Source organism: Anguilla rostrata, chromosome 3, assembly GCF_018555375.3.
Source record: "Anguilla rostrata isolate EN2019 chromosome 3, ASM1855537v3, whole genome shotgun sequence".
Classification (NCBI taxonomy): Eukaryota; Metazoa; Chordata; class Actinopteri; order Anguilliformes; family Anguillidae; genus Anguilla; species Anguilla rostrata.
In genome coordinates, this window is record NC_057935.1 from 60,751,725 (window position 1) to 60,774,278 (window position 22,554).

The 22,554-nt window shown below is 50.3% G+C and overlaps 1 protein-coding gene across 1 annotated transcript in view; it reads right to left on the minus strand.

Moving 5' to 3' along the window:
• LOC135251503 (kinesin-like protein KIF1C) overlaps nt 1-22,554 on the minus strand; it is a 50,282-nt gene that overhangs the window by 12,093 nt on the left and 15,635 nt on the right. The window contains exons 2-19 of the mRNA XM_064329023.1: nt 17,871-18,021; nt 11,421-11,497; nt 10,611-10,790; nt 10,113-10,178; nt 9,540-9,718; nt 7,762-7,873; nt 7,234-7,311; nt 6,983-7,048; nt 6,307-6,385; nt 5,674-5,752; nt 5,101-5,252; nt 4,155-4,408; nt 3,938-4,017; nt 3,499-3,574; nt 2,560-2,639; nt 1,860-1,954; nt 999-1,082; nt 1-125 (exon numbers count right to left, since the gene is read on the minus strand). The exon at nt 1-125 is cut by the window's left edge and continues 56 nt beyond it. Of these exons, the coding sequence (XP_064185093.1) occupies nt 1-125; nt 999-1,082; nt 1,860-1,954; nt 2,560-2,639; nt 3,499-3,574; nt 3,938-4,017; nt 4,155-4,408; nt 5,101-5,252; nt 5,674-5,752; nt 6,307-6,385; nt 6,983-7,048; nt 7,234-7,311; nt 7,762-7,873; nt 9,540-9,718; nt 10,113-10,178; nt 10,611-10,790; nt 11,421-11,497; nt 17,871-17,985 (1,977 nt within the window). The 5' untranslated portion in view covers nt 17,986-18,021. The remainder of the gene's footprint in view (nt 126-998; nt 1,083-1,859; nt 1,955-2,559; nt 2,640-3,498; nt 3,575-3,937; nt 4,018-4,154; nt 4,409-5,100; nt 5,253-5,673; nt 5,753-6,306; nt 6,386-6,982; nt 7,049-7,233; nt 7,312-7,761; nt 7,874-9,539; nt 9,719-10,112; nt 10,179-10,610; nt 10,791-11,420; nt 11,498-17,870; nt 18,022-22,554) is intronic.

The following is a 22,554-nucleotide window of genomic DNA, read 5'->3' on the forward strand; positions in this document are numbered from 1 at the left end:
GGCGTAGTTCCAGTCCACCGTCTCCCCCTGCTGGTCCATGCTGGCGCTGCGCTCGCGCTCCAGCCGGGCCTGCTCCGGGTGGTTGAAGCGGAACACGTGGTTCTTCCCCATGACGATGCGGTTACCTGACGCAGGAGACCCAGGAGGAGAGGTAGCGTCACACAGAGGGTGAAAGTGATGGGCTGTTAAGCACTGATCTTAAATGGAAAAAGGCCCTTTATGGTACCACTGGTTTGCTGAGCGCTAATGGCTGGCTCAGCACAGTGAACTGAAGGCTGGGAAATGGAGGCGCTTTGGGGCCTTGTCCAGGTGCGCTCCCACCACTGACCAGGTGTGTGGAACTGGAACACTCAGTGCCCCAGGCGCACATTTACACTGTCTGTTCTGAGAATGTTAAACAGCACATTCCCACTGTGTCAGCAGGTATATTTATGCAATGTGTTGTGAACAACTTCCATTGCTCAACCACCCCACCCCCTGCCACATACTCTCACACACAGACAAACGCACAGACACACAGACACACACGACGCGTGTGCACACACACAGACAAACACAAGCGCATACATGTGTGGCAGTGTGTTAATGAATCCAAATGACAGAGAACAAGAGCTGGCTCTGGGCACTGACCAATGAATCCTCTAGATTAAAACCACTCAATTAAACCCCCACAATTAGGGCTCATTTTAAACAGGAAACCCCCAGAAGCGGTGCGCCCTGGGGACCTGAATGAGGAGCTCCTGTGGCACTGAACTGCACCATGCTCAGAAGGGCTTTGTTGGGAAATTGTACGAAACTTTCAAAACAAAGTTTGGCTCTGTTCAGAAGATCCATGAACACGTGCTTTTGACCCTCATTTCTGTGGAGAGGACTCGTGCAGCGCGATACAGAGTTATGCAAGTCGGCAGCTCTCTGCTGGAGCGGGCTGCTGCGTGACCGTGGCGGCGTTCAACTGCGTTCGGTGAGGTAACGTCGCCCCCTGGTGGACTGAGGCGCACCTTGCTTGAGCACCAGGGGCTCGGTGATCTGCTTCCCGTTGACGTAGGTCTCCGCTCCCTCCAGGGGCTCCAGCGTCACGTCCACTGAGGAGAGAGGGGGGGGGGGGGAGACGGAGCGCGTTAAAGGACGAGGGAGAAAACGGGCGGCTCACAGGCACGAAGGAACGCACGGGGGGGTTAGGGTGGGGGCAGCAGTATCACGTCCCGAGGTCCAGGCTAACGCACACAGCGGGGGCACACGGGCTGGACAGGATGAGGGGCAAAGCACAGTTGCACCAGACACAACGCCGAAAGAAGGCTCACACTCAACAATACCTGAATTATTTCCTGGCAAGCTTTACCAAGAGAGCCAGAGAGAGAAGAGAAAGAGCATCAAAACACACAGGCTTGGAATCTGCATTAACATAGTTCTTATGGACAAAGTATAAATGCTGAGCTGAACTGTACTGAGTGACAGAGAGAGAATGACATTAATAGATCAAACAACATAAAGACCATCATGGTTCATGGCCAATTTCGTACGTTTTTCTATTAGATGTGGAATTCTCTTTCTTTGTTGGGCATGTTTGCTGTAGATCAATTTGTTCTTGCTTAGTGGTTATCTGTCGATTATGTCAGTATGTGCTTTGGCAATGTAAGTGAACCCTAGCCATGCCAATAAAGCTTATTTGAATTTGAATTTGAGAGAGAGAAAGCGAGAGAAAGGGAGAGCTGGCCTTGGGTCAGTTTACAGAAGCAGCTCTTCAGAACTGTCCTTCCTTGCTGTGTGGCCACACACACATTTAGCTCCATCGAGCACTACTAAGGGAAACAGGAAGTGGGGGGGAGGGAAGTTTAAAATGGCTCCCCAGCCTTCCTCACCCTCTCCGCTGTCGTTGGCCTGGCTGTAGAAGATGCAGTGCTGTTCTTTGATGCACTGGCCGCTCAGCCGGATGTCCACGTCCTTCTGTCCCACCCTGGACAAGCAGAGAGAGGACACGTCTTCAGACACGCAGCTGGGCGGGGTCCACACCCACACACACACAAACACACACCCACACACACACACACACCCGGTGCCATCATCCCTGCTCTTGGACACACTTACATCTGGTCTTTCATTTTGTGTAAGATTAAATTGGGTGTTCAGTTTCAGTATGGGAATTAACAGCTGGCCAGCAGCCGGCTCACCCCCCCTCCCCCCCCCTCCCTCACTTAGCGCTGTTATAGCCAGAGCGAGACATACTTTCACTTCATAAAAATAACTGTGGTTTCAAAAAGCCCCATTTCACCATGCTATTTTGAACCTTGCCCAGTCTTAACTGATATATTTAAGTTTCCCACACTCCCCCCCCCCCCCTTAACCCTAACACATGTACATCATATGTTTTAGACCAGGGCTTTTCCTTTAGGGTCTGTGTGAGTGAGGCGTGTTCTTTTTACTACAGCCTAATTCAATGCAAAAGGTGTTCTACAATTCAAATGAATTATAACGTTGCCATCAGCATCACATGACATACTGAAGGCGGCTCTACGGTACGTGCTGTCAGATGAATGACAGCCAGAGCAGCGAGTGTCTGACCTGGTCACGCCCTCCTTGATGTAGTACAGCAGGCACTCTGACATCAGCGGGTCCTCGTTCAGGTTCACCAGGTGGGGCGTCTGAAACGGGACGGGAAGAACACTGTCACCCGGGCGGGCGGGAGGTTACCCAGCAGGAGGTTACCCACCCGGGCAGGCGGGAGGTTACCCAGCAGGAGGTTACCCACCCGGGCAGGCGGGAGGTTACCCAGCAGGAGGTTACCCACCCGGGCAGGCGGGAGGTTACCCAGCAGGAGGTTACCCACCCGGCGGGCGGGAGGTTACCCAGCAGGAGGTTACCCACCCGGGCGGGCGGGAGGTTACCCAGCAGGAGGTTACCCACCCGGGCAGGCGGGAGGTTACCCAGCAGGAGGTTACCCAGCAGGAGGTTACCCACCCGGGCAGGCGGGAGGTTACCCAGCAGGAGGTTACCCACCCGGGCAGGCGGGAGGTTACCCAGCAGGAGGTTACCCACCCGGGCAGGCGGGAGGTTACCCAGCAGGAGGTTACCCACCCGGGCAGGCGGGAGGTTACCCAGCAGGAGGTTACCCACCCGGGCAGGCGGAGGTTACCCAGCAGGAGGTTACCCACCCGGGCAGGCTGGAGGTTACCCAGCAGGAGGTTACCCACCCGCGGGGAGGTTACCCAGTCAGAGGCACCCACTCCGGCAGGCGGGAGGTTACCAGGCGGGAGGTTACCCAGAGGAGGTTACCCACCCGGGCAGGGCGGAGGTTACCAGCAGGAGGTTATCCACCGGGCAGGCGGGAGGTTACCCAGCAGGAGGTTACACAGGGGTTACCCACCCGGGCAGGCGGGAGGTTACCCAGCAGGAGGTTACCCACCCGGGCAGGCGGGAGGTTACCCAGCAGGAGGTTACCCACCCGGGCAGGCGGGAGGTTACCCAGCGCTCGGTCAGGGAACCAGCGGGCCAGCCACTCACCCCTTTGGGAGAGAAGACTCCCACTGTCCCTCCATCTTCCTTTATGGACACTCCCATCTCCGCCAGCAGGGACTCCCTGAAGAGAGGGGAGGGGAGAAGGGAGAATGAGCGAGGAGGTCAGAGAGGGAGAGAGGAGACGAGAAGAGAAAGAAAGAGTGTGAGTTTAGTATGGATAAGGACAGTCAGGTGGCACCAGGGGCAGAGCTAATGGGGTAGAACAGGAAAAGCTTTCCCAGGCACTAGTGGGTCCAGGGGGACTCTAGAAGAGCGCGTGCAGGGGTAGGGGGCGGAGCTTGGCTTGTGGGTGGTGCTTCTCTCATATTTTTTCCCCTGCTCAAGTCATTTCTAGCTCCATCCCTGGATGGCAATGGAGGGGACTTGGGCGATTCTGGCGGATTGTGGGTAGGAAGAAGACAGAGAAGGCAGAGCTGCACCTCACCTGTCCAGCCGAATGGACTCGGTCTTCCTCAGCTTCTCCTCCCACGTCTCGTTCAGCTCCGCGATGATCTTCTCCGTTTCCTGCAATGGCGGGGGGGCGAGAGGGGGGGCAGGTTACACACGTGGCCCAGCGAGGGCTTTGAGAGGGCGACACACGGGCAGGACGCGGCAGCGACACAGAACGCCGATCAGACGCGGGGAAACCGCCAGAATCGCACCTTCAGCCGCTCCACGGCCTCCTCCTTGCTGATTGGCTCCTCCGGGGCGGCGAACTCGTCCTCCGGGGTGAGGGTTACGTCGGCAGCGCCGGGGTCAGAGCCGGGGGCGTGGTCAGAGCCGGGGGCGGGGTCTGACCCGGGGGCGGGGGGCTGCTGGGAGGGCGGGGCCTGATCGCCAGCCATCGCGGGGCCAAGGGGAGGGGCTCCCACGACCCCGCCCCCGCCCGTCACGCGGTTATTGTTCACCTCGTTGCCTGAGGGAAAGAGACGACGCAGCTCCGATCAGAAAAGCGTACGCTCTCTAAGGATTACACAAACGAGTAAAGCACAAAGCCTGCGCGTAATGGATTGGATAAGAGCGTCTGCCAAATGAATGTTACGTAATGTAATGTAATGATTGTCTTCACTGTGAATCAGGTATTTTGATACGTGCGTAGTTTAAGGAACGTGTAAACTGTACATGAGAGTGGGTAATTCAGTGTGTGTTTTAGACAGCTGAGGGCGAGTATGCACACAGTGCAGTGCATATTTTCGTACTGTACGGATCACACGTTTGCATGCGTGTGCTGTGTGTCCGGTGGGTTTCCAGTATAGAGCACGCATGCATGTTCGCATACATTAGAGAATGTGTGTAGAACAGAACACATCATCATCATCACCCTCTTAAGAGTGTACTGTTTGTGCTATAGGGAATGTGTGAGCGAGTGTGCGTACATGGGTGTGTGTATGAGAGACAGTGCGTTTGAGTGTACCTGGGTGTGTGTAGGAGAGACAGTGCGTTTGAGTGTGTACCTGGGTGTGTGTAGGAGAGACAGTGCGTTTGAGTGTGTACCTGGGTGTGTGTATGAGAGACAGTGCGTTTGTGTGTGTGTATTGGGTGTGTGTATGAAAGACAGTGCGTTTGCGTGTGTGTATTGGGTGTGTGTGTGTTTGTGGCGCTACACACCGGCGGCAGTGATGAGCTCGGTGCTCAGGCCCTGGGAGAAGAGCAGGTCCCTCAGCCGGTTCACCTCCTCCTTCAGCTCGCGGATCAGCCGGGCGTTGGGGTCCTCGTTGATCACCGCGTTGCAGCGGATCTGTTTCGCCCGGTCGGCGTACCTGAGGGGAGGACACAAGAGCTCGGGGTGGACACGGGCGGGGGGCGGGAACCAAACCCCTCTGCCAAAGGTGGGGATATCTGCAGTCCAACAACGGCATTTCGTTGGCTCTACTGGAAAACCCACAATGCAACTCAACATCAGCTGTTTAATAACAGCGTTTCTTTGGCTGTATTGGAAAACCCACAATGCAACTCTGCTACATCTGAATTCTAGAACAATGGCAGTCCCACAACAAGTTCACCCACAGTTCTGCCCACTGAAAACATAACTATCTACACAAAGCACCGATTTACTTCACCATAGGTAAGAAAGAAGCAACACATTCCCATCTCTGTTCTGACAAATCGCTTCTGAACTGAGCCAGCGTATAGAGTCAGGCCTCCTCCATGTGGAGCAGAGGGGTTTAGGGGTGACAGTACCTCAGGGTGCTCAGGGTTTCCTCGTAGTTAATGTCTGCTGGGCTGAGGGCTGCGATCATGGCTGTGCGAGAGTTTCCACCTGCAGGACAGACAGGCGCAAGGTCAAGCGTAAAGACACAGGGCCAAACGTAAAGACACAGGGCCAAATGTAAAGGCACAGAGCCAAACGTAAAGGCACAGGGCCAAACGTAAAGACACAGAACCAAACGTAAAGACACAGGGCCAAATGTAAAGACACAGAACCAAACGTAAAGACACAGAACCAAACGTAAAGACACAGGGCCAAATGTAAAGACACAGAACCAAACGTAAAGACACAGGGCCAAACGTAAAGACACAGGGCCAAACGTAAAGACACAGGGTCAAACATAAAGACACAGGGACAAACGTAAAGACACAGGGTCAAACGTAAAGACACAAGGTCAGACGTAAAGACACAAGGTCAGAGGTAAAGACACAGGGTCAGACGTAAAGACACAAGGTCAGACGTAAAGACACAAGGTCAAACGTAAAGACACAGGGTCAAACGTAAAGGCACAGGGTCAAACGTAAAGGCACAGGGTCAAACGAAAAGACACAAACGTGGAAGAGTGAGAGAAACAGGACGACACTAAAGAGCTGTGTCCCCCTTACCCAAGTTCTCCTTCAGGAGCCAGGTCAGCACAGAGTCTCTGTAGGGGATGAAGTCAGACTTCCTTTTCTTGCTGCTTTGCTGTAAGTAGGAGAAGCAGGGGGAGGAAGAGGAGGAGGGGGAATGTTTATGTAATTTCTCTACATCTGACACAACAAATCACTTTGGATAGGAGCGCTTGTTACTTGAAAGCCTGAAGTGTTTTACTGGATTTATAACTCAATTCCAGAATCAATACTCTGCTGGCTCTCGTTACCTTATGAAACAGACCCGTCTGATACAGAGAACTCACTTCAACATGTATTTGCTCTCTTGAAAATTAAATCACAGGGAGCTCTGACGGGACACAATTAAAACACTCGTTTCTGACTCCCAGCCTGGTGTGGCCATTTCTGACCAGCTTGGTTTGACGACCATTGTTGTTATTTGCCATAACAGGTCTTTTTTTTACTGGACAGAAGATATCCAAATTCACAAAAAGGACAACATAAACAGTATTAATCTCTGTGTGTGTGTGTGTACACATACAGGCAACTGATTTCAGGCTGTATGAGAATTTTGGGAACATCGCTTCATACTCTTTCATTTTTGAGTACAGAAGGCTTTCAAAAATAAAATTGCAGGTGGGTGCGTGTGGGAGCCGTGTGCAGTCTGAGCGAGTGTGGGGCGGGGGCTCACCATTTCAGCCAGTGCAGAGATGACCTTCCCCAGCGTGGTCAGGGATTTGTTGATGTTGGCTCCTTCCTGCAGGGGGCGACAGTGTACACTCTCAGTCAGATAATGTCACATAGTTCTGACGGTCAGGCATGCGATAACCTCTTCAGCTCACTAATTTAATGCATTGCTACCTAAATCTAATCGCACGTTATCAAATGAGCTGACAGGCATTTTGTCATTCTCCGACCAAGATAGTCAATCGCTCGGCTCACCTTTAACCTCATGCCCTTTGCCCCCGAAGAATCGGCTCTCTCACTTCCAGCCAGGTCCACAAGACTAATCTTACTGACCTGAGTGTGAGAAGAAGAAAAAAATCAATCAGGCAGAATTAAGGAGGACCAAACTCTGAGCACCAAGAACACGATCAATTTACACACTAGTCTCAGTTCACACTGGCAGAAAAAAAGGGCTGCACACGGTGTTCTGTGAACCACATGCCGGTCGTTTCAGAATTACACCACCAGAGGGCAGCAGAAAAAAAGCAGTACCTTTGAGCTTTCTGGGGGACAAACGCCATGTGACAACATAATCCACGTGTGTGGACACACAGGGCCCTTCGAATGTACACACAATTAAGAGCTGAACCACGGCCCAAAAAATCCACAGCTAGCTCTGAGTAAACTGGAGCTCACAGATAAGCTAAAATAACAGGGCAGCAGAAGCTATCCTAAAAACAGCGTAATTTGATTGACGAAATTGGATTTTTGTTGTATTTAAAGAATCCAGACGCAGACGCGCACCTTCTCCGTGTCCAGATTGGTCATCTGGTCGTGTCTCCGCTGGGTGAAGACGATGGTGAAGACGGCGTGAGAACGGCTGCTCGTCTCGTTCATGTTGGTCGCCGCCACCGTCCTGAAACCCAAAAACAAGGAACAACGACTTCAACGAGGTGTACGACTGCCTTTGATTTCCAGAGGTGGACAATCCAGGTTCAGAAAGCAAAACATCCGCCCCAGTACTTTGTACCAGTCGCCTGGATTTGCTCATTTGCACAACTCTTCAGCCGGGAGGGAAAACTGCATTTATTTCATTTGCAGTTGAGGCAAGTCCAAAACCCTCTCGATCTTCTGAAGCTAGCCTACACGCAATGTGGACTGCTTAAAGTTGCAATGAAGTCGTCCCGAAACTTCTGCATTTATGGTGCTTTCTCTGCTGCCTGATTAGGTACAAGTGCCAAGTGGTGAGCAATAGCACAACGTTAACGAACAGGCTATTTAGCCCAACAATGTTCGCCCCTTTCATACCACTAAAGAGTACCTAGTGCTGGGCTTACCTACAAACCAAATAGTGTCTAGCACCGGAACTCAGAGGTGGAAGAAACACATGGCAGGACTTTTATTTTCTGACTCCCTGGACTTTGCAGCTCTGTTGATATCTTACCTCTGGCTATGAACATCTAAAATTATCTTAAGAAAGAGTGCTTGGTAGAACATCAGTTATTATTAGAAAAATTGAAGGATTTTGTCAGGGCGTTTAGTGTACATGCCATGAAAGGTGGGATCTCCCTCGCAGCTGTTTTTCTGCCCCCTGAGCTCCTTGCCAACACACTGACCCCAGATCAGTGCTCTTCAGCTTAACAAGCCTGGGTGGCATCAGCTTTGGGCAAGATGCCCATGGGTAAAGACTCACCTAAATCCCTGGCAGCTACTCGCCAGCTTACTAAACTAGTTAGATTACCAAAGCTGCCTGAGGTTCAGGTGCACAACTGATACACACATAACAAAACTTGTATATTTTAGTGTCAATCTAGAACACAATTTAGAATAAAATATAAAGAGGATGTTCAGAGACACACAGTCATAAAATTCCTAACACAGTGCTTTGAAACTAGTGCTAGTCCAGTGCTCTCTTAAATTATTCATAATCGTGATGAAGATGAGGATAACAAACATCTACTGGCCCCAGGGCTCATGTTAAGGTCGGTGGAATCGTGAACTCCAGCAAGCGCCAAAATATTTGGGCCAAGAATCTGGCATCTACACCAGGAAGCTCTAACATGAACGCAAAATAATCTTCCAGCAAGACACTGACCTCCAAGCGCATCCCAAACTCAATAGAGAAATTGTTAGCGTACCACAAAAATACTGTGGTGCAAATTAGCATCAAACGAAAATGTTTGGTTTTAATTAAAGAGGACAGAACGCAGTCCAGAACGCAAACGCGGAATGACTGATCTGAAGGATCTTGAAAGATTCCATATGGAGGAATTGTCAAAGGTTCCACGCCCTCCAATAAGTTCACTCAGAGTTTTCCTTGTGAAGGGAAAGTGCAAAAACTTCTTAAAACGACAGCGTGAATTGTGACGTTATCTATTTTAGGGAAAAAGACTATGAGCTAAAATACATTGCCTAGCTCAAAAAAAATATTATTTTCCCATTTTTAAGCATACAGTATAGCTCATTAGCTGAATTATGTTAAAAGGCTACTTAGATAGGCTACTTGGTCCTTCCTTTGTAATTCATCTAACTAACCACCATTCTTGCGAAGCGAACACAGTGAAATAGTAGCTTGATGTTACCTGGCCTTGTTGCCACAGTCCATGAGGTCGGCGATGTCGTTGAAGTTGGTAACAGCCAGCTTGGAGAGGTCCTCCACGTAGGGGCCCATGATGGGGTGCTCTCTCACCCTCAGGGAGCTCTTGCTTTTGGGGTTGAGCAGGTCGCGTACGCGCTCGCAGTAAATCTCCATGTATGACACCTGGAGGACAGGTACGGAGACAGGACGTTACGCAACCTGTAGCGAGAGCTCAAGCCAAATTCTTCTAATCTTTAAACAGTCTAACCAACAGACACACCCATAAAGTAAAGTAAAGAAGGACGCAATGGGTGCAATTAAAAACATAGTAGTGTGGAAATAAAATCATAGTATATGTTTACACATCCTGGTATGAGGGCATGACAGAGAGAGATGGCACACAAACACTATAGGAAAGACTGAAAACAGATTCTGGGGGAGTGCTTCAAATCTTTTGGTCTAAAGAGTCGGACAGTATACAACCAAATTGATTGAACAAGCGTTCCTTGTGATACAGGAAAACTGACAGACATCACCTCGTAGGCAGCGGATTCCTTAACTGATGCTGTGACCTCACCTCCACAGAGAAAGACAGGTCTGGGCTGGCGTTGTCCAATGTGCGTGTGAATAGATCTTCACAAAGCTGTCCGATTGGGGGAGGAAAAAACCCACGTATGAGGCGACCACACACACATATGCACACGTGCGCAAACAATAAAATGCATTTACGGTATGTACATGAACAGACACTCGTGCATAAGTTTTTTGAAGGACAAGGTTGTCACTACCCCTTTAACTGGTGACCAACTACAGTCCCCTCTGCTTCCTCAGAGGCCACAGTAGTTTAGCTAGATGCAAATCAAGACTGTTCGAAAGGTCTCCTCTACCGCTGATGTTAAAGTATATAGAAAAAACTATTTCGGGAGCAGTGAATTTACAACGCAACACATATTGTGAGTAAACAATCTCTACATGCAGGCAGACATATCGTCTCCATTGTTTCTCTCCTCATTTAGCCCAGCGTAAGCACTGAGAACTACAGTTCCCATCGTGCTCTGCCCACGCCGTGTTGTACCTGTGGGATGATGCCCTGCTGGCCAGGCTCCTGTTTGCCCATCATTGTGTAGGACTTGCCAGCGCCAGTCTGCCCATAGGCAAAGATGCAGACGTTGTAGCCTTCAAAGGCGTGCAGCAGCATCTCCTCCCCTATGTCCAAGTACACCTGCCGCTGCGAGACAAAGCTTGGGTCCTCAGGCTAGAAAGAGAGGAGCAGTCACCCACAAAACCTTAAAAACATGAAAGGTGCACCCACATATTTCATATTACATTTGCAATAACGTGTGTATATATAGACATCTTCATAAGCACTACATAAGCGTTCATAAACGCTTATGTCAGTAACTGAAAATGTACATAGCGTGCTGTGTCCCCACCGATGTAGCAAGTGATATTACCACAACATACTGAGGAGCACACATCATGTGACTATTTGCAGGCACAGGCATAAGAATTTGTCTTCATACTGCACATCAAAGTGTCACATTGTAAGAAGTGTGTTGCCATTTTGAAACATCGACTAATGAAAGTGTAACATCGTATGAAGCGCGTTGCACTTTTTTAAAATCAACTACTCACTGCCCTCAAGAGGACATGACTACAGAAATAATCATCTTTATCATCGGTTGAAATGGAAGAAGTGACATGGAATGTGGCGTCTGTCCAGTCCCCAGAGAGCTGCACTCGGGGGGAGGAGCTCTGCGATAGAGCCCGCGTGTGACATCACCGCCCCCTTTCAGTGGCAGGTCATATGGGGCAGTGGCACCTGACTGTCACAGGGACCGCTGGTGTCCGGGCTAAAGGTGGAATGGACCCGCAGCGCACTTACCGTTGTGTGTGACCAGTACGAGTAGTCAAACGTGAAGTTCTTGGCCGCATCTTTGGGTTGCTTGGGGTTTGAGATGCCTGTGACAACATAAACCAAGAATGATTAGGGACTATACAGTTACAAATATTACATTGGTAAGAGAGCCTCCTTAAGACTTGTGGACACACACACACACACACACTCCCTCTCTCTCACACACACACGGGGACACACACACACACACACATACTCTCACACACACGCGCACACACACGCACAGGATCTGAATGCAACTCTGCCCGTAACCTGAGTTCAAAAACCTGAAAACAATTACCCATGCGGTCAATATCAGATCAACTGCAACTGTAAGCTAAGGTTTACAAAAGGTTTAGCCAGGCAATTGAGAGCTTGGCAGGAGAACAACCAGGAAACGGTAGAATAGAGGTCAAGCAGCAGAACGGGGGGTTTACAGAGAAAGAAAAAAAACAAAAACAAACAAAACAAAAAAAAAAGGAAACATTATTTGCACTGCTCATTCCATTCCTGTAACGTTAAGGAAGTGAGTCACTGAGGCTGTATCAGTGAGTCGTTTACAGGGAGGTTGATGTAATAAGTCCTTGGAAGAGCAGCGGTATTCACTTCATGGGACCCAGGACGGGCATGAGTGTGTGTGTGTGTGTGTGTGTGTGTGTGTGTGTGTGTGTGTGTGTGTGTGTGTGTGTGTGTGTGTTTGTGTTAGTGACCTGCTGAGTGTGAGAAACTGTCCCCATATAGACGGAAGATCACTGACAGGTCCCTCGCCGAAATGTCTTCAGAGTTCCAGAGCTCATCATCAGAGCTCTCCCACAACCTGTGACTCAGGTCTGAGAGGAACTGAGTAAAGGGGGGCAGGGGGGGCAGAATAAAGTTACAATCGGAGCGGACGGGATGTTCTCAGAAATAGTGAGAGACAGTCAGTCAGAGCTCTGACTGCAAGCAAAGTAAACAAACACCACCAGAGTCAATGGAGAGCGGTGGGGGAGTGCAGAGGGCCAGAGTGAATATTTCAGACTCATACGGCCCCCTGAAAGGCATTCTGGGACGGCGGTGGCTCCTTTCCCAGAGCACACATGTGCTGTGTTGAGGGCCGTTTGCATGGCGACGGGACAGCGGCACGCACCGCCTCTCCCCCCCCCCCGCCCTCGTGCCTCCTGCTATTTTTAGACAGGGGGGTGCAGCTGGCCTCTCACTCAGCTCTCCTCTCTGGGGCAGACCGGCAACGTGGTCTGGCGTCGACGCAACCTAGCCCGCTCTCCCTCACGTCTCGCTGTCCCGCGTACACAAACACGCGCACGCGCCCGTGCGCTAGCGAGCTAATTTGCGCGACACTTCGCCATCGTGCACGGCTGCAGTTTGGTGGGGCACACGCACAGACACGCACAATTTATGCGTTGGAAATATCACACGACTCCAAATATCGCGTACGCTGAAAACTGCAACAAATGTCAAATGTTTCCTTATTTTTGTGCGTTTACTTTTCCCACAGTTTCCTGATGGGAACAGTGAAACAGATGCCACACTAACCCAGATGGCTCCTTGCTTTCGGCTCATAAATACTCTTCAAACGTAGGCCGCCTGCTCAACAACAAAATCATCCGTCAACTCCTGGCTGTCAGGGACGTTGGCTGTGTGCAGTTAAATGCTGAAAAATATGTTCCCTTTGGCCTGGTGTTACATAAATCTTGGCAGTACAGTGGTTTACGGCACTTGGGTTTTAAACCTGGATTCAGTGATTCACTGAAGTGGATGCCACAAGGCCCTATACATAGCACCTCCACTACTGGACATGCCCCGGCTCCCAGGCTCATTCACACTGTACACCGACAGTTGATCTTCCCAGTGCCTCTCATTCATATGGACAAAGTCCCACAACATACAGCGCCGATGGCAGCAGCTGTCTCCATTACACGCTGGTGGAGACCACAGCTGCAGAAATCGCGCACCTGAATGCAAATATAAGCAGACTCTGGACCTCAGCGCAAACACATTCGGGGAGGGGCAGGTTCACCCTGCTCACAGGCATTCACAAAGCTGACCTCCTGACCCCAGCCAGCCCTCAGGAGACCACACACTCTGCACAGAGGGCACAGCACCGACACCCTCTCGGTCCTCGAACCCTGATTGGTGGAGCAGGGTGCCCGTTTTGGGCGGAGGGAGGGAAGACGTGAGGCGGATGGTGTGGATTGCACGGCTCTGAGAGTGCCCCCTCTCTCTCTCTCTCTCTCTCCTCCTCTCTGGATTCCTGGTTCCTCCCCCCCTGTCCCGCACGCAGGCCCAGGCTTGTCCCCGTCCCCCTCCCCGTCCCCGGCCCGGGACGGGACCGTCGGACAGGCACGTGGGGAGCGGGGCGGGGGGACGTGTGCGTGCACGCACAGCCGGGGCGGGCCATGCAGCCACGCCAGGTATGCGCCCCCGTCCTCCGTCATCCACATGCTAACGGCGTCACGTTACATCTGACGGATCTGAAGCACTCAGCACTGCATGAGCAGGGCATTGTGCCGCATCCGTGGGGCCCAGCGTAAAAGGCTGCATCTTCCCCAAAACAGCCATTTAACGCAAGAGAGTCCGGTTCACCAGCTATCCGCCAGAGCTTAGCTATCCTTGGCCTACGATAAAGGTCTAAAAATACTTTGCAATGCTGCAGTCTCTCTTCCTCCTACATGGAGCCCTGCCGAAATTCGTTTCTGCAGAAGCCTGGTTCTGCGAACTGCTGTACAGCTGGTGCGCTTCATTCTGGACGGCCTGTTGCCGGGTGACCCTGAGCTGTTGTTTAAGACAAGGTTTTACAACATGAGGCAGGGCCAGAGTTTCCCCCTCTCTTCCATCACCACCTCGCCACTCCAGCCTGCATGTAACCCAACTGTTGTGCTTGGCACATGCATGTACATACATGCACAAAGCACGTCAGTGTTCACAGTTCAACCTCGGATCCGATTTTAAGAAACAAAGTTGGCCAACAGCCTTCGTGGCTGCTATACCATATCCTTGCACTCAGACATGACGCCAAGACATTCAAGTTTGTTTCTGTGCCAGTTATGTAACCTACAAAATGGTCTAAAAGAAATGAGAAGAAGAAAAAAAAAACAAACAAAAAAATGTCTAGATAAGAAGGGTTTGTAATTGGAAACACTATGCAAATTACTGTACCGTGAAAGTATTTGTTTTGTACTGGAGTCAACTGAAACCTCAGCTGCCTCCACAGAGAAGCTGAAGCTTGGGGATGCCAGAGGCACAGATTATCGGGGGAAAGAAATCCTCTGGTTCAACTGGCCCGAGACTCTCGAGATGAAAACCGAGACAGCGCACTGGCAGCAGAATTAACCGGTAAAAAAACACAGGCCTTTCAGGTGTGCTTTCGGCCCGTTCCCCGTAACTGTGAAAAGTGTCAAAGTAAAGGCGGATAGAGTTCATTCCGCGATTGTTTTCCTCAATGGGCACCCGGATCAGGTGTCTCTTCTGCTCTTCTTCCCTTTCCCATCAGCACAAAAAGAGCCCAGAACAGACAGGGGAGGGAGGGAAACACAAAGAGAGAGAGAGGGAGGGAGGGAGGGCGGGAGAGCGGAAGGATGAGTCACAAAAGCAGCAGGACAGGTCTGCAGGTCCTGCCCCTCTTTCAGCTGCCGCTAGCCTCAGTCCCTGAGCTGCAAGCTGGTCGGCGGACTGTAGTTTCCATAGACTCCAGGGATGCATGAACCAGGTGTTGCATGTGTGTGTGTGTGCGTGCGTGCATATGTGTATGTGTGTGTGTGTGTATGTGTGTGTGTGTGTGTATCCAGGCACAGATGGGTGATGAAGGGACAGCAGGCCAGTGGCCTGGAGGAAATGCCATTGGAAAACACAATGAGGAGGAGGAGGAGCAGGTTGCAAAATCAAAACAAAATTATGAAAATTCCATTTCAGCAGAAAAAGTAAAGATTTTTTACAACTCAGACCCTACCAAACATAGCCAGTAGTAAAATATAGGCTAAAATATTGATATTTTAAAATGCCCATACTCTCATTTGGACAAAAACATTTGGGCTAAATCCAAGGAAATACACTGTGGGAAAAGGAGGAGAAAAGACAGGAGAAACTCGAGTTGGGAAAGTCCAGTGAGACAGATGAAGTAAATTAAAAACCGAAATAAGAGGAGGAAGAACAAAACAAAAAAGAAACAACCAAGAGGGGGTAAAAAAGGGAGAGTAGAAAAGCGTTTTCTGCAATGGCCTGGAAAAGGAGCTAAAATGTCAGGACCTAGTTTCTCAGATGAATTTAAAGCCATTGGAGAGTACATTGAATCAGAATATATAATGTCGTGAAAAGTATTCACCCCCTTCCTGATTTCCTCTATTATATTTGTTACACTGAATAGTTTCAGATCCTAAGACATGTTGTTTTAATTTGATTCCCTACTTCCCTAGCACTTCTGTTGTATAGCACTTTTAGCTGGAGTGTTGGTTTGATTTGAGCTTTATTGTTGTGTATGAAACTACTGGAGTCCTACTTGGTCAGGTCTCTCCTGGAAAATAGACTTTAATCTCAGTGACAATATAACCTGGTTAAACACAAATAAATAAATAAATAAATAAATAGTTAGTGATGAGGGAGGGAGAACCTTAATTTTTTAAGTTGAATCATTTCCATATCCTTTAAGATTTTGTGACTGCTAAGTTACAGACAATGAACAGAACACGATTGGTTCGGCCAAGACAAAGTGTAGTAAGAAGTTTCAGCGCTGGATTGACAGCAATGAGGAGAGAAGACAGAATAAGCAGAGCAGCATGCCGGGAATGGCAGCCAGTTATCAGTAACATATGAAAGGGTGTAGGATTTCACTGGGGTGTGTCACTCAAAGAGCGATGGTCGAGAAGGAAAACGTGTCTTGACCAGAGTTGCGCCATCTGTCTCCTGCTATGTGGGGTAAGGGGAGCGTCAACATTTCACCCATAGTCCACGAGCACACAAACACAGACGGACAGAGAGACGGAACACAAAATAGACAGACAGAAAAACACAGACAGACAGACAGACAGACAGAAAAACAAAGAGAAAGACATCCAGACACAAAAACACAGAAAAACAGATAGGGAAAAGCACAGAAAGACAGACCCGGAGAGTCAGAGTCATATCCTGTGTCTAAGTTAATTCAGAAAGCACAGGGGTTTGTGTATTTAGGTCATACCTCAGCTTCTCAAAACTATTAAGGTGCAAGACCCTGATGAGGGATGGAACCCTACTGCTATTTTCCCTCTTCCAGAAAAATGAACATAAGTCCTTTCTTGCTTTTTATGAGCTTTAGCCAGTAGGCCCAAAGTCATACCCTCACATCAATTTTGATGCTCAAAGTCTTTAAGGGGGTGCAAAAACAAGCAGTCAAAGTCAAAACTTTGAGAGGCCTTAACTTTTGAACTGTCTGTCACAAAGACACAAAACAGATGTTTGTACTGGTCCCTAACAAGTTTAAAAAGGATCAAAAACCCACCAAGCGGCACGCAAGTTAATCAGTACCATAAATATCTACATATGCAAATGAAGCAGTGCCAATCATCATTATGCTAATCATTCTCAAACTTGGTGTGAGTCAACACAGAGCTATGGCACAGAGATGTACCAAGTCTGAACAAAATCAGATAAAAAACATGGCTGCCAAAAGCGATTCAAGATTCTGCGTTCTCTGGCCATTTTTAAAATATAAAAACTGATGTCATGGTAATTAAAGCCAGGCTCGGTCTATTGGCTTAAATCGTATTCTGAATGAAAGGGCACAACATTACGAACAAGATGAAATGGAATTGGTGTCAATTCCCAAAAAAAAACAAAGCTGTTAAGAGTGGCTGAAATTTCAGCCTTTACACCCAATGTTCCACATTGAAAGATAATAGTTAAGAATCTTCTTCTCGTGAAGTGTATTTGAAACTGATATGATACGTGGCACAGATCAAGTTTTTACTCATTTAACTCATTTAAGTTGCTTCATGAAAAAAAAAAAAAAACATGGCCAAGGCAAGCACCACAGAATGCTCCATAAATGTCAAGAAAAAGCCTATTCCTAAACCCCAACGCCACATTCCCTCCCTTTCCCCAGTTGGTCTGCTGAAGGATTTGGACAGCAAGCGGGGTTTGATGAACACTTATCCCCACTGAAGGCTGCTTGGTGGATAAAGGAGGAAGCCTGAGAGAGGAACTAATACTTATATTCAGCTTCTGAACTTGGAGGTTTTCGACATGAGGGATGTTTTACAAGTCCTAATAAAATGCCAAAAAAACCTCATAGCCCAGGCTAGAAAGAGGACCACGGAAGCTCTGTGAATCCAAAGTACACAACACCCAAAACAAGGATCAAAACACTGCCTCCATTTCCAGTATTGTTCATCATACTACGCCCTACTGATCATCCAATCCCTGTCATTCATCCAGTCGCCCTGTTCAGCAATGAGACTGTGTGTCACTTACAGGTGGAGCTGCCCTGCATCTGGATCACACACTTGGCATCACGGCTGGTTTCGCGGGAGTTGAAGGGCCGGACCCTCACCGCCACCTTCACAGAGGCGGAGGCCATCTTGGTCATGGGGCGGGGCGATCAGAGCGTCGTGATGATGAAGACCTGGGGAGCAGAGAGAGGAGTCACATTCAGACGCTCAGCAGTGACAGGAACAGCGAGAACCAATCAAGGTCCGACAAACGGAGAGAGATACAACACCAGCGAAGGAAAAGACTTCACACAGCTCAAACTACAAAGAGCACGAAACAAACAAAACCGACAATGGAATGTTTTTTTTCTTTTTTATCTGCCTCAGCATTCCAGTCATGCTGAAGATCAATCCCGATTCCAAATGTTGCAAGTGCGCAAGAAGAAGATGTGATTTAACCTTAGATACCGAATACATTAATGCAAGGTGAAGGATGGGTACAAACAGACAGCCAGGAAAAGCAGCACTGGTGCATCACCAATCCACTGTGTCACTGACCCAAGGGACACCATAAAGAGGACAACCCAAAGCAGCCAAACCGTGGGAGAACCACAAGTGTGTCGACACCGAATCCGCCACACAGTCGCTGCTCCTAAGCAAGGTATCAGCTCAGCCATTCAGGTTTCCCAGGTGCGAGGGACCGATCCCCCCAGCTTCTCATGCCTGCACCTCCCTCAGAAGCACAGGTATAAGGTTCAGCCATTTCAGGTTTCACCAGGTGCAGGAGGAGGAGGAGGAGGAGGACCGCACAACAGGCAGCAGTATCGAGCGATGAGCTGCAGACACGCAGACAGCAATGTGGACAGGAATGTCACTGGCGTGACGACAATGGCGGCATTATGTCCGCGGAGCACGTGGCCCGCTGGAGGGGGAGGGAGTGGGGGGGTCATGCACTGCTGCAGGGGATTTGTAGCTTTCGTGAGTAGAGATATGCTGATGCCACAATTTCTGATGCCTGAGAGGAGCACTTGGAAAACTCTTATTTGGGACCACTGACTGCTGGAGATGATTACTGCATCCATTAATGTTTTTATGTGTGATTATACAGTATTTCAGCTGCAGCAGGTCCACCGCTACATGCACTCAGCAAGAAAGATAGCAGGCTAGTCTGCATATTAGCATGAGCCCCAACACTGGCTGACTGTTGACACAGTATATTGACTGGGACCGTCCTGAGAGTTTCGGTCCAAGGTTTCCAGGAGATAATGGAAACAGCAGAGAACGCCTGCAAATGAACAGAACCATTTTCCACATGACACACAGCTCATCCAGCAGTGCTGGGAAAGACAATTCACAAATGCATCAAGGCCAAATCAGAAGGCAAATCTAAATAGGCACAAGGGCATGAAGGCCAAAAAGATGACTGTACAATTAGAGAAATATTTCTAGAAGGATTATGAGGAAAGGCACAATCAGCTGTGCAGGTATGCTTCTTTTTTATTTATTTATTTTTTTTAAAGGATATTGTGATAAAGAGCAGGCCATCCACGGTACTGGCCAGATGGCTGGCTGCTATGTCATCTATCTCTGTTGTGCACCAATCAGGGCCCACAAACAGAGCACTGTCTCTGAAGCAGCAGCCACGTTTGGTTAATGTTCTTTGGGGCTCCGCCCAGGACAGGAGACTGAAAGCCGTCAAACTGTTTCTGTGAAATATACACTGGCTACCCGTCATGACCTAACACGATCGGGTCACCAGTCCACACAATCACCACCATAGCAAATGATATCCAGAAATTGAAATGTATAGAACAAAATAATAGAAGTGCTATAAATGATGAAACAAGGCATACTGTCACTGGAAAAAGAGGAAGACGTGGGGGGAATGGATAAAGGGCACAGGATCACAGAGGAGAAAGGTGCAGAGGGGAAGGGTACAGGGCAGAGGGGAGAACGGTGCATGAGAAAGGGAGGAAGGGTGCAGGGCACAGGGGAAAGGGTGCATGAGAAAGGGAGGAAGGGTGCAGGGCCCAGGGGAAAGTGTACAGGGCATGAGAAAGAGTGAATGGATACAGGGCACAGGGTCCCAGGACCAGAAGGTAGAGACACTGCTACTGCTGTGTGACACTGCTGAAGCTCTTGTCCTCGCTCACAGAGTCTCCCCAGCCTTGACAATGAGAGAATTGTGTACACAGAGAAGGGGGGGGGGGGCAGGGGGGGATGGAGGGAGAAAAAGAAAGAGGGATGGTTAAAAAAAACATCCCTGTTCCCTTAGTAACACCAAAAGACAAACAGAGAGGTGCTACTGTAGGGAGCGAGGAGAGACAGCTGGAATGTGCAGCTCAAACAGAAAGGGGCAGGAGTGGAGATGTGTGACTGGGGGGGGGCAGGGTGGGCGTGAGGTCACATGAATGGTGAGGGGAGCGGGGGTGGGGGTAAGGGCACGGGCAGTCTGTACTGCTGCTGCTGAGTCAGGCCTTGCAGTACAGCTACAGCTGTGGTGCAACAGACTACAATGCCGCTGGCACACTGGCATGCAGGCTTAAGAACCTGGCTTTTGGGTACCCTGCACGAGAGAAGGGAAACCCACTACTCGCCCAGTGAGGCCTACACAGCTCTGCCTCCCTCCTCCTCCCCAGCACTGCACGGCTGAAAAGACCTGACTCATCCTGCCCTTGTCCAGGTGTGTAAGAATGCTTACATATGAAAAAAATGCAGGGGGGATGTTACATGCTTGCTCTCAATCGAACTCTTATCTTATTCAAACATAGGCCATAATCCAAACATTCCTCTACAGGCTGCCAGCACCAATTATACCTGGTCAGGGTCGCAGGGAAGGGGGGGGGCCTGGAACCAAGGGCGAAAGGTAAGGATACACATTGGACAGGTCGCCAATCCATTGCAGGGCACACACACATTAATTCCCATACCCACAGGCAATTACTGTGTACTGTCCAATTGGCCTAACCTGCACGTCTTTGGACTGTGAGTGGAAACCTTGGGTGCCTGGAGGAAACCCACGTGGGATAACATGCAAACTCCACACCAAAGCAGAAAGAGGATAAAGTTGTCGCGCGCGCTTACTGGCCCAAGTGCGTGCGCACGACGTGGTTGGCGGTATCCAGCCCGCGGCGCCCACGTGCGTATCCGCAGCGACCGTGAGCACGAGGCGCCGCTGGCAGTCACAACATCTGCGTAAACAGCCAATAAAAGGAGGCCGCTATGGTCCGCAGCAGCACAGCGCATTGGGTCAGCAGACAGCTCTTCCCCCCCCCCCCCACGCTCTACGCTGAGTTAGCTGCAGCGGTACGACCCTGGCTGTCCGCGGGGGGGGGGCCGTGACCCTTCAAGTGCTCGGGGGCTTTGCTGCTGTGAAAGCACTTGGCACGGGGTCACGAATCCACTGACCCGTGGACAGACTCACGGACCTGAGAGAGGAGGGGGGGGGGGCGAGCGTGGGGCCTCCCCGCGCGACTCCGCTGGTAAAGGCGCTATAACCGCCAGGACAGGCTGGGTCAGGGCTCTTCCTGTTGTGGAGTATCAGTTCCTCCAAACAAAGCGCCGCGTACCCGCAGGGCACCTGCTGACATCAGCAAGAGAATCCTCTCTCCTCCAATCAGCAGGCACTCCGTTGCTAACGTGAGGCCTTTAACGTGGGAAAGGATTACTGGCTTGTTCTGCGAGTTTTACAGAGGTGTGCAAGTACGGGGGTTACGACGGTCAATCGCGAATAGCGAGACAGGCGGCTAAAATTCCACAGCAGAACCGATCGCGCCACAGTGACACCCAGGTGTGTCTACTGGGCCTTTTGGGATGATCCTGGAGATGCCTAAGATTTGTGCTGGGATGGTTACTCACAGCTGCCACGGCTCGGGTTAGTCACAAACAGAAAAGGTCTGAGTCATGACTGCGCAGGTTTTAGTGCTGACCAACGCACACCGAAGGTGTTTGGCAAGCACGGCTGACGACGTTCCTCCTTTCACCGCCCAAGTTTCTTCCACCGTCGTGGCTCGCAATGACAGGCCGCCACCGGTCAGCGAGTGCTCCATAACCCCGATAAATGTCCTTTTGTATCGTTCGCTGCACAGTATTCTTCGCCCGTGCTCTTCCCTCAGACTCCCTTATTTTCTCCACGGGAGACGCCTGGCAGCCGAGCCGAAAAGGAGATTAACTGCTGACAGATATTTAACCTCGGGGAGCAGTCACAGACCGCGGAGTACAGACTTGTTACTCTTCCCTCAAACCGTCTTTCACCCAATGGGAGGAACAGCCACACCTGCCCGGGTGAATGACAGAGAGGGGAAAAAAAGGAAGAGAGAGAGAGAGGAGGAGGGAGGGAAGGAGCACCGGAGAGGGAGAGGTGCCAGCGCGAAGCGGCCGGCGGCAAAGACAGGTGTTTCCGAAGCGCGAGGGTGAACAGGTGAACGGCGCTGGCAGGCTGCCCGACGTGTAATTACAGAACCACAGGACATGCAGACAAGCAAAGCTGTCAAACGCACACAGCCGGATGAGGATGTGCGCACACGCACACACAGGCACACACACACACAGACACGCACACACACACGCACACACACACGCACACACACACGCACACACACACGCACACACGCACACACAGGCACACACACACACAGACACGCACACACACACGCACACACACACGCACACACACACGCACACACGCACACACACACACGCACACACAGGCACACACAGGCACACAC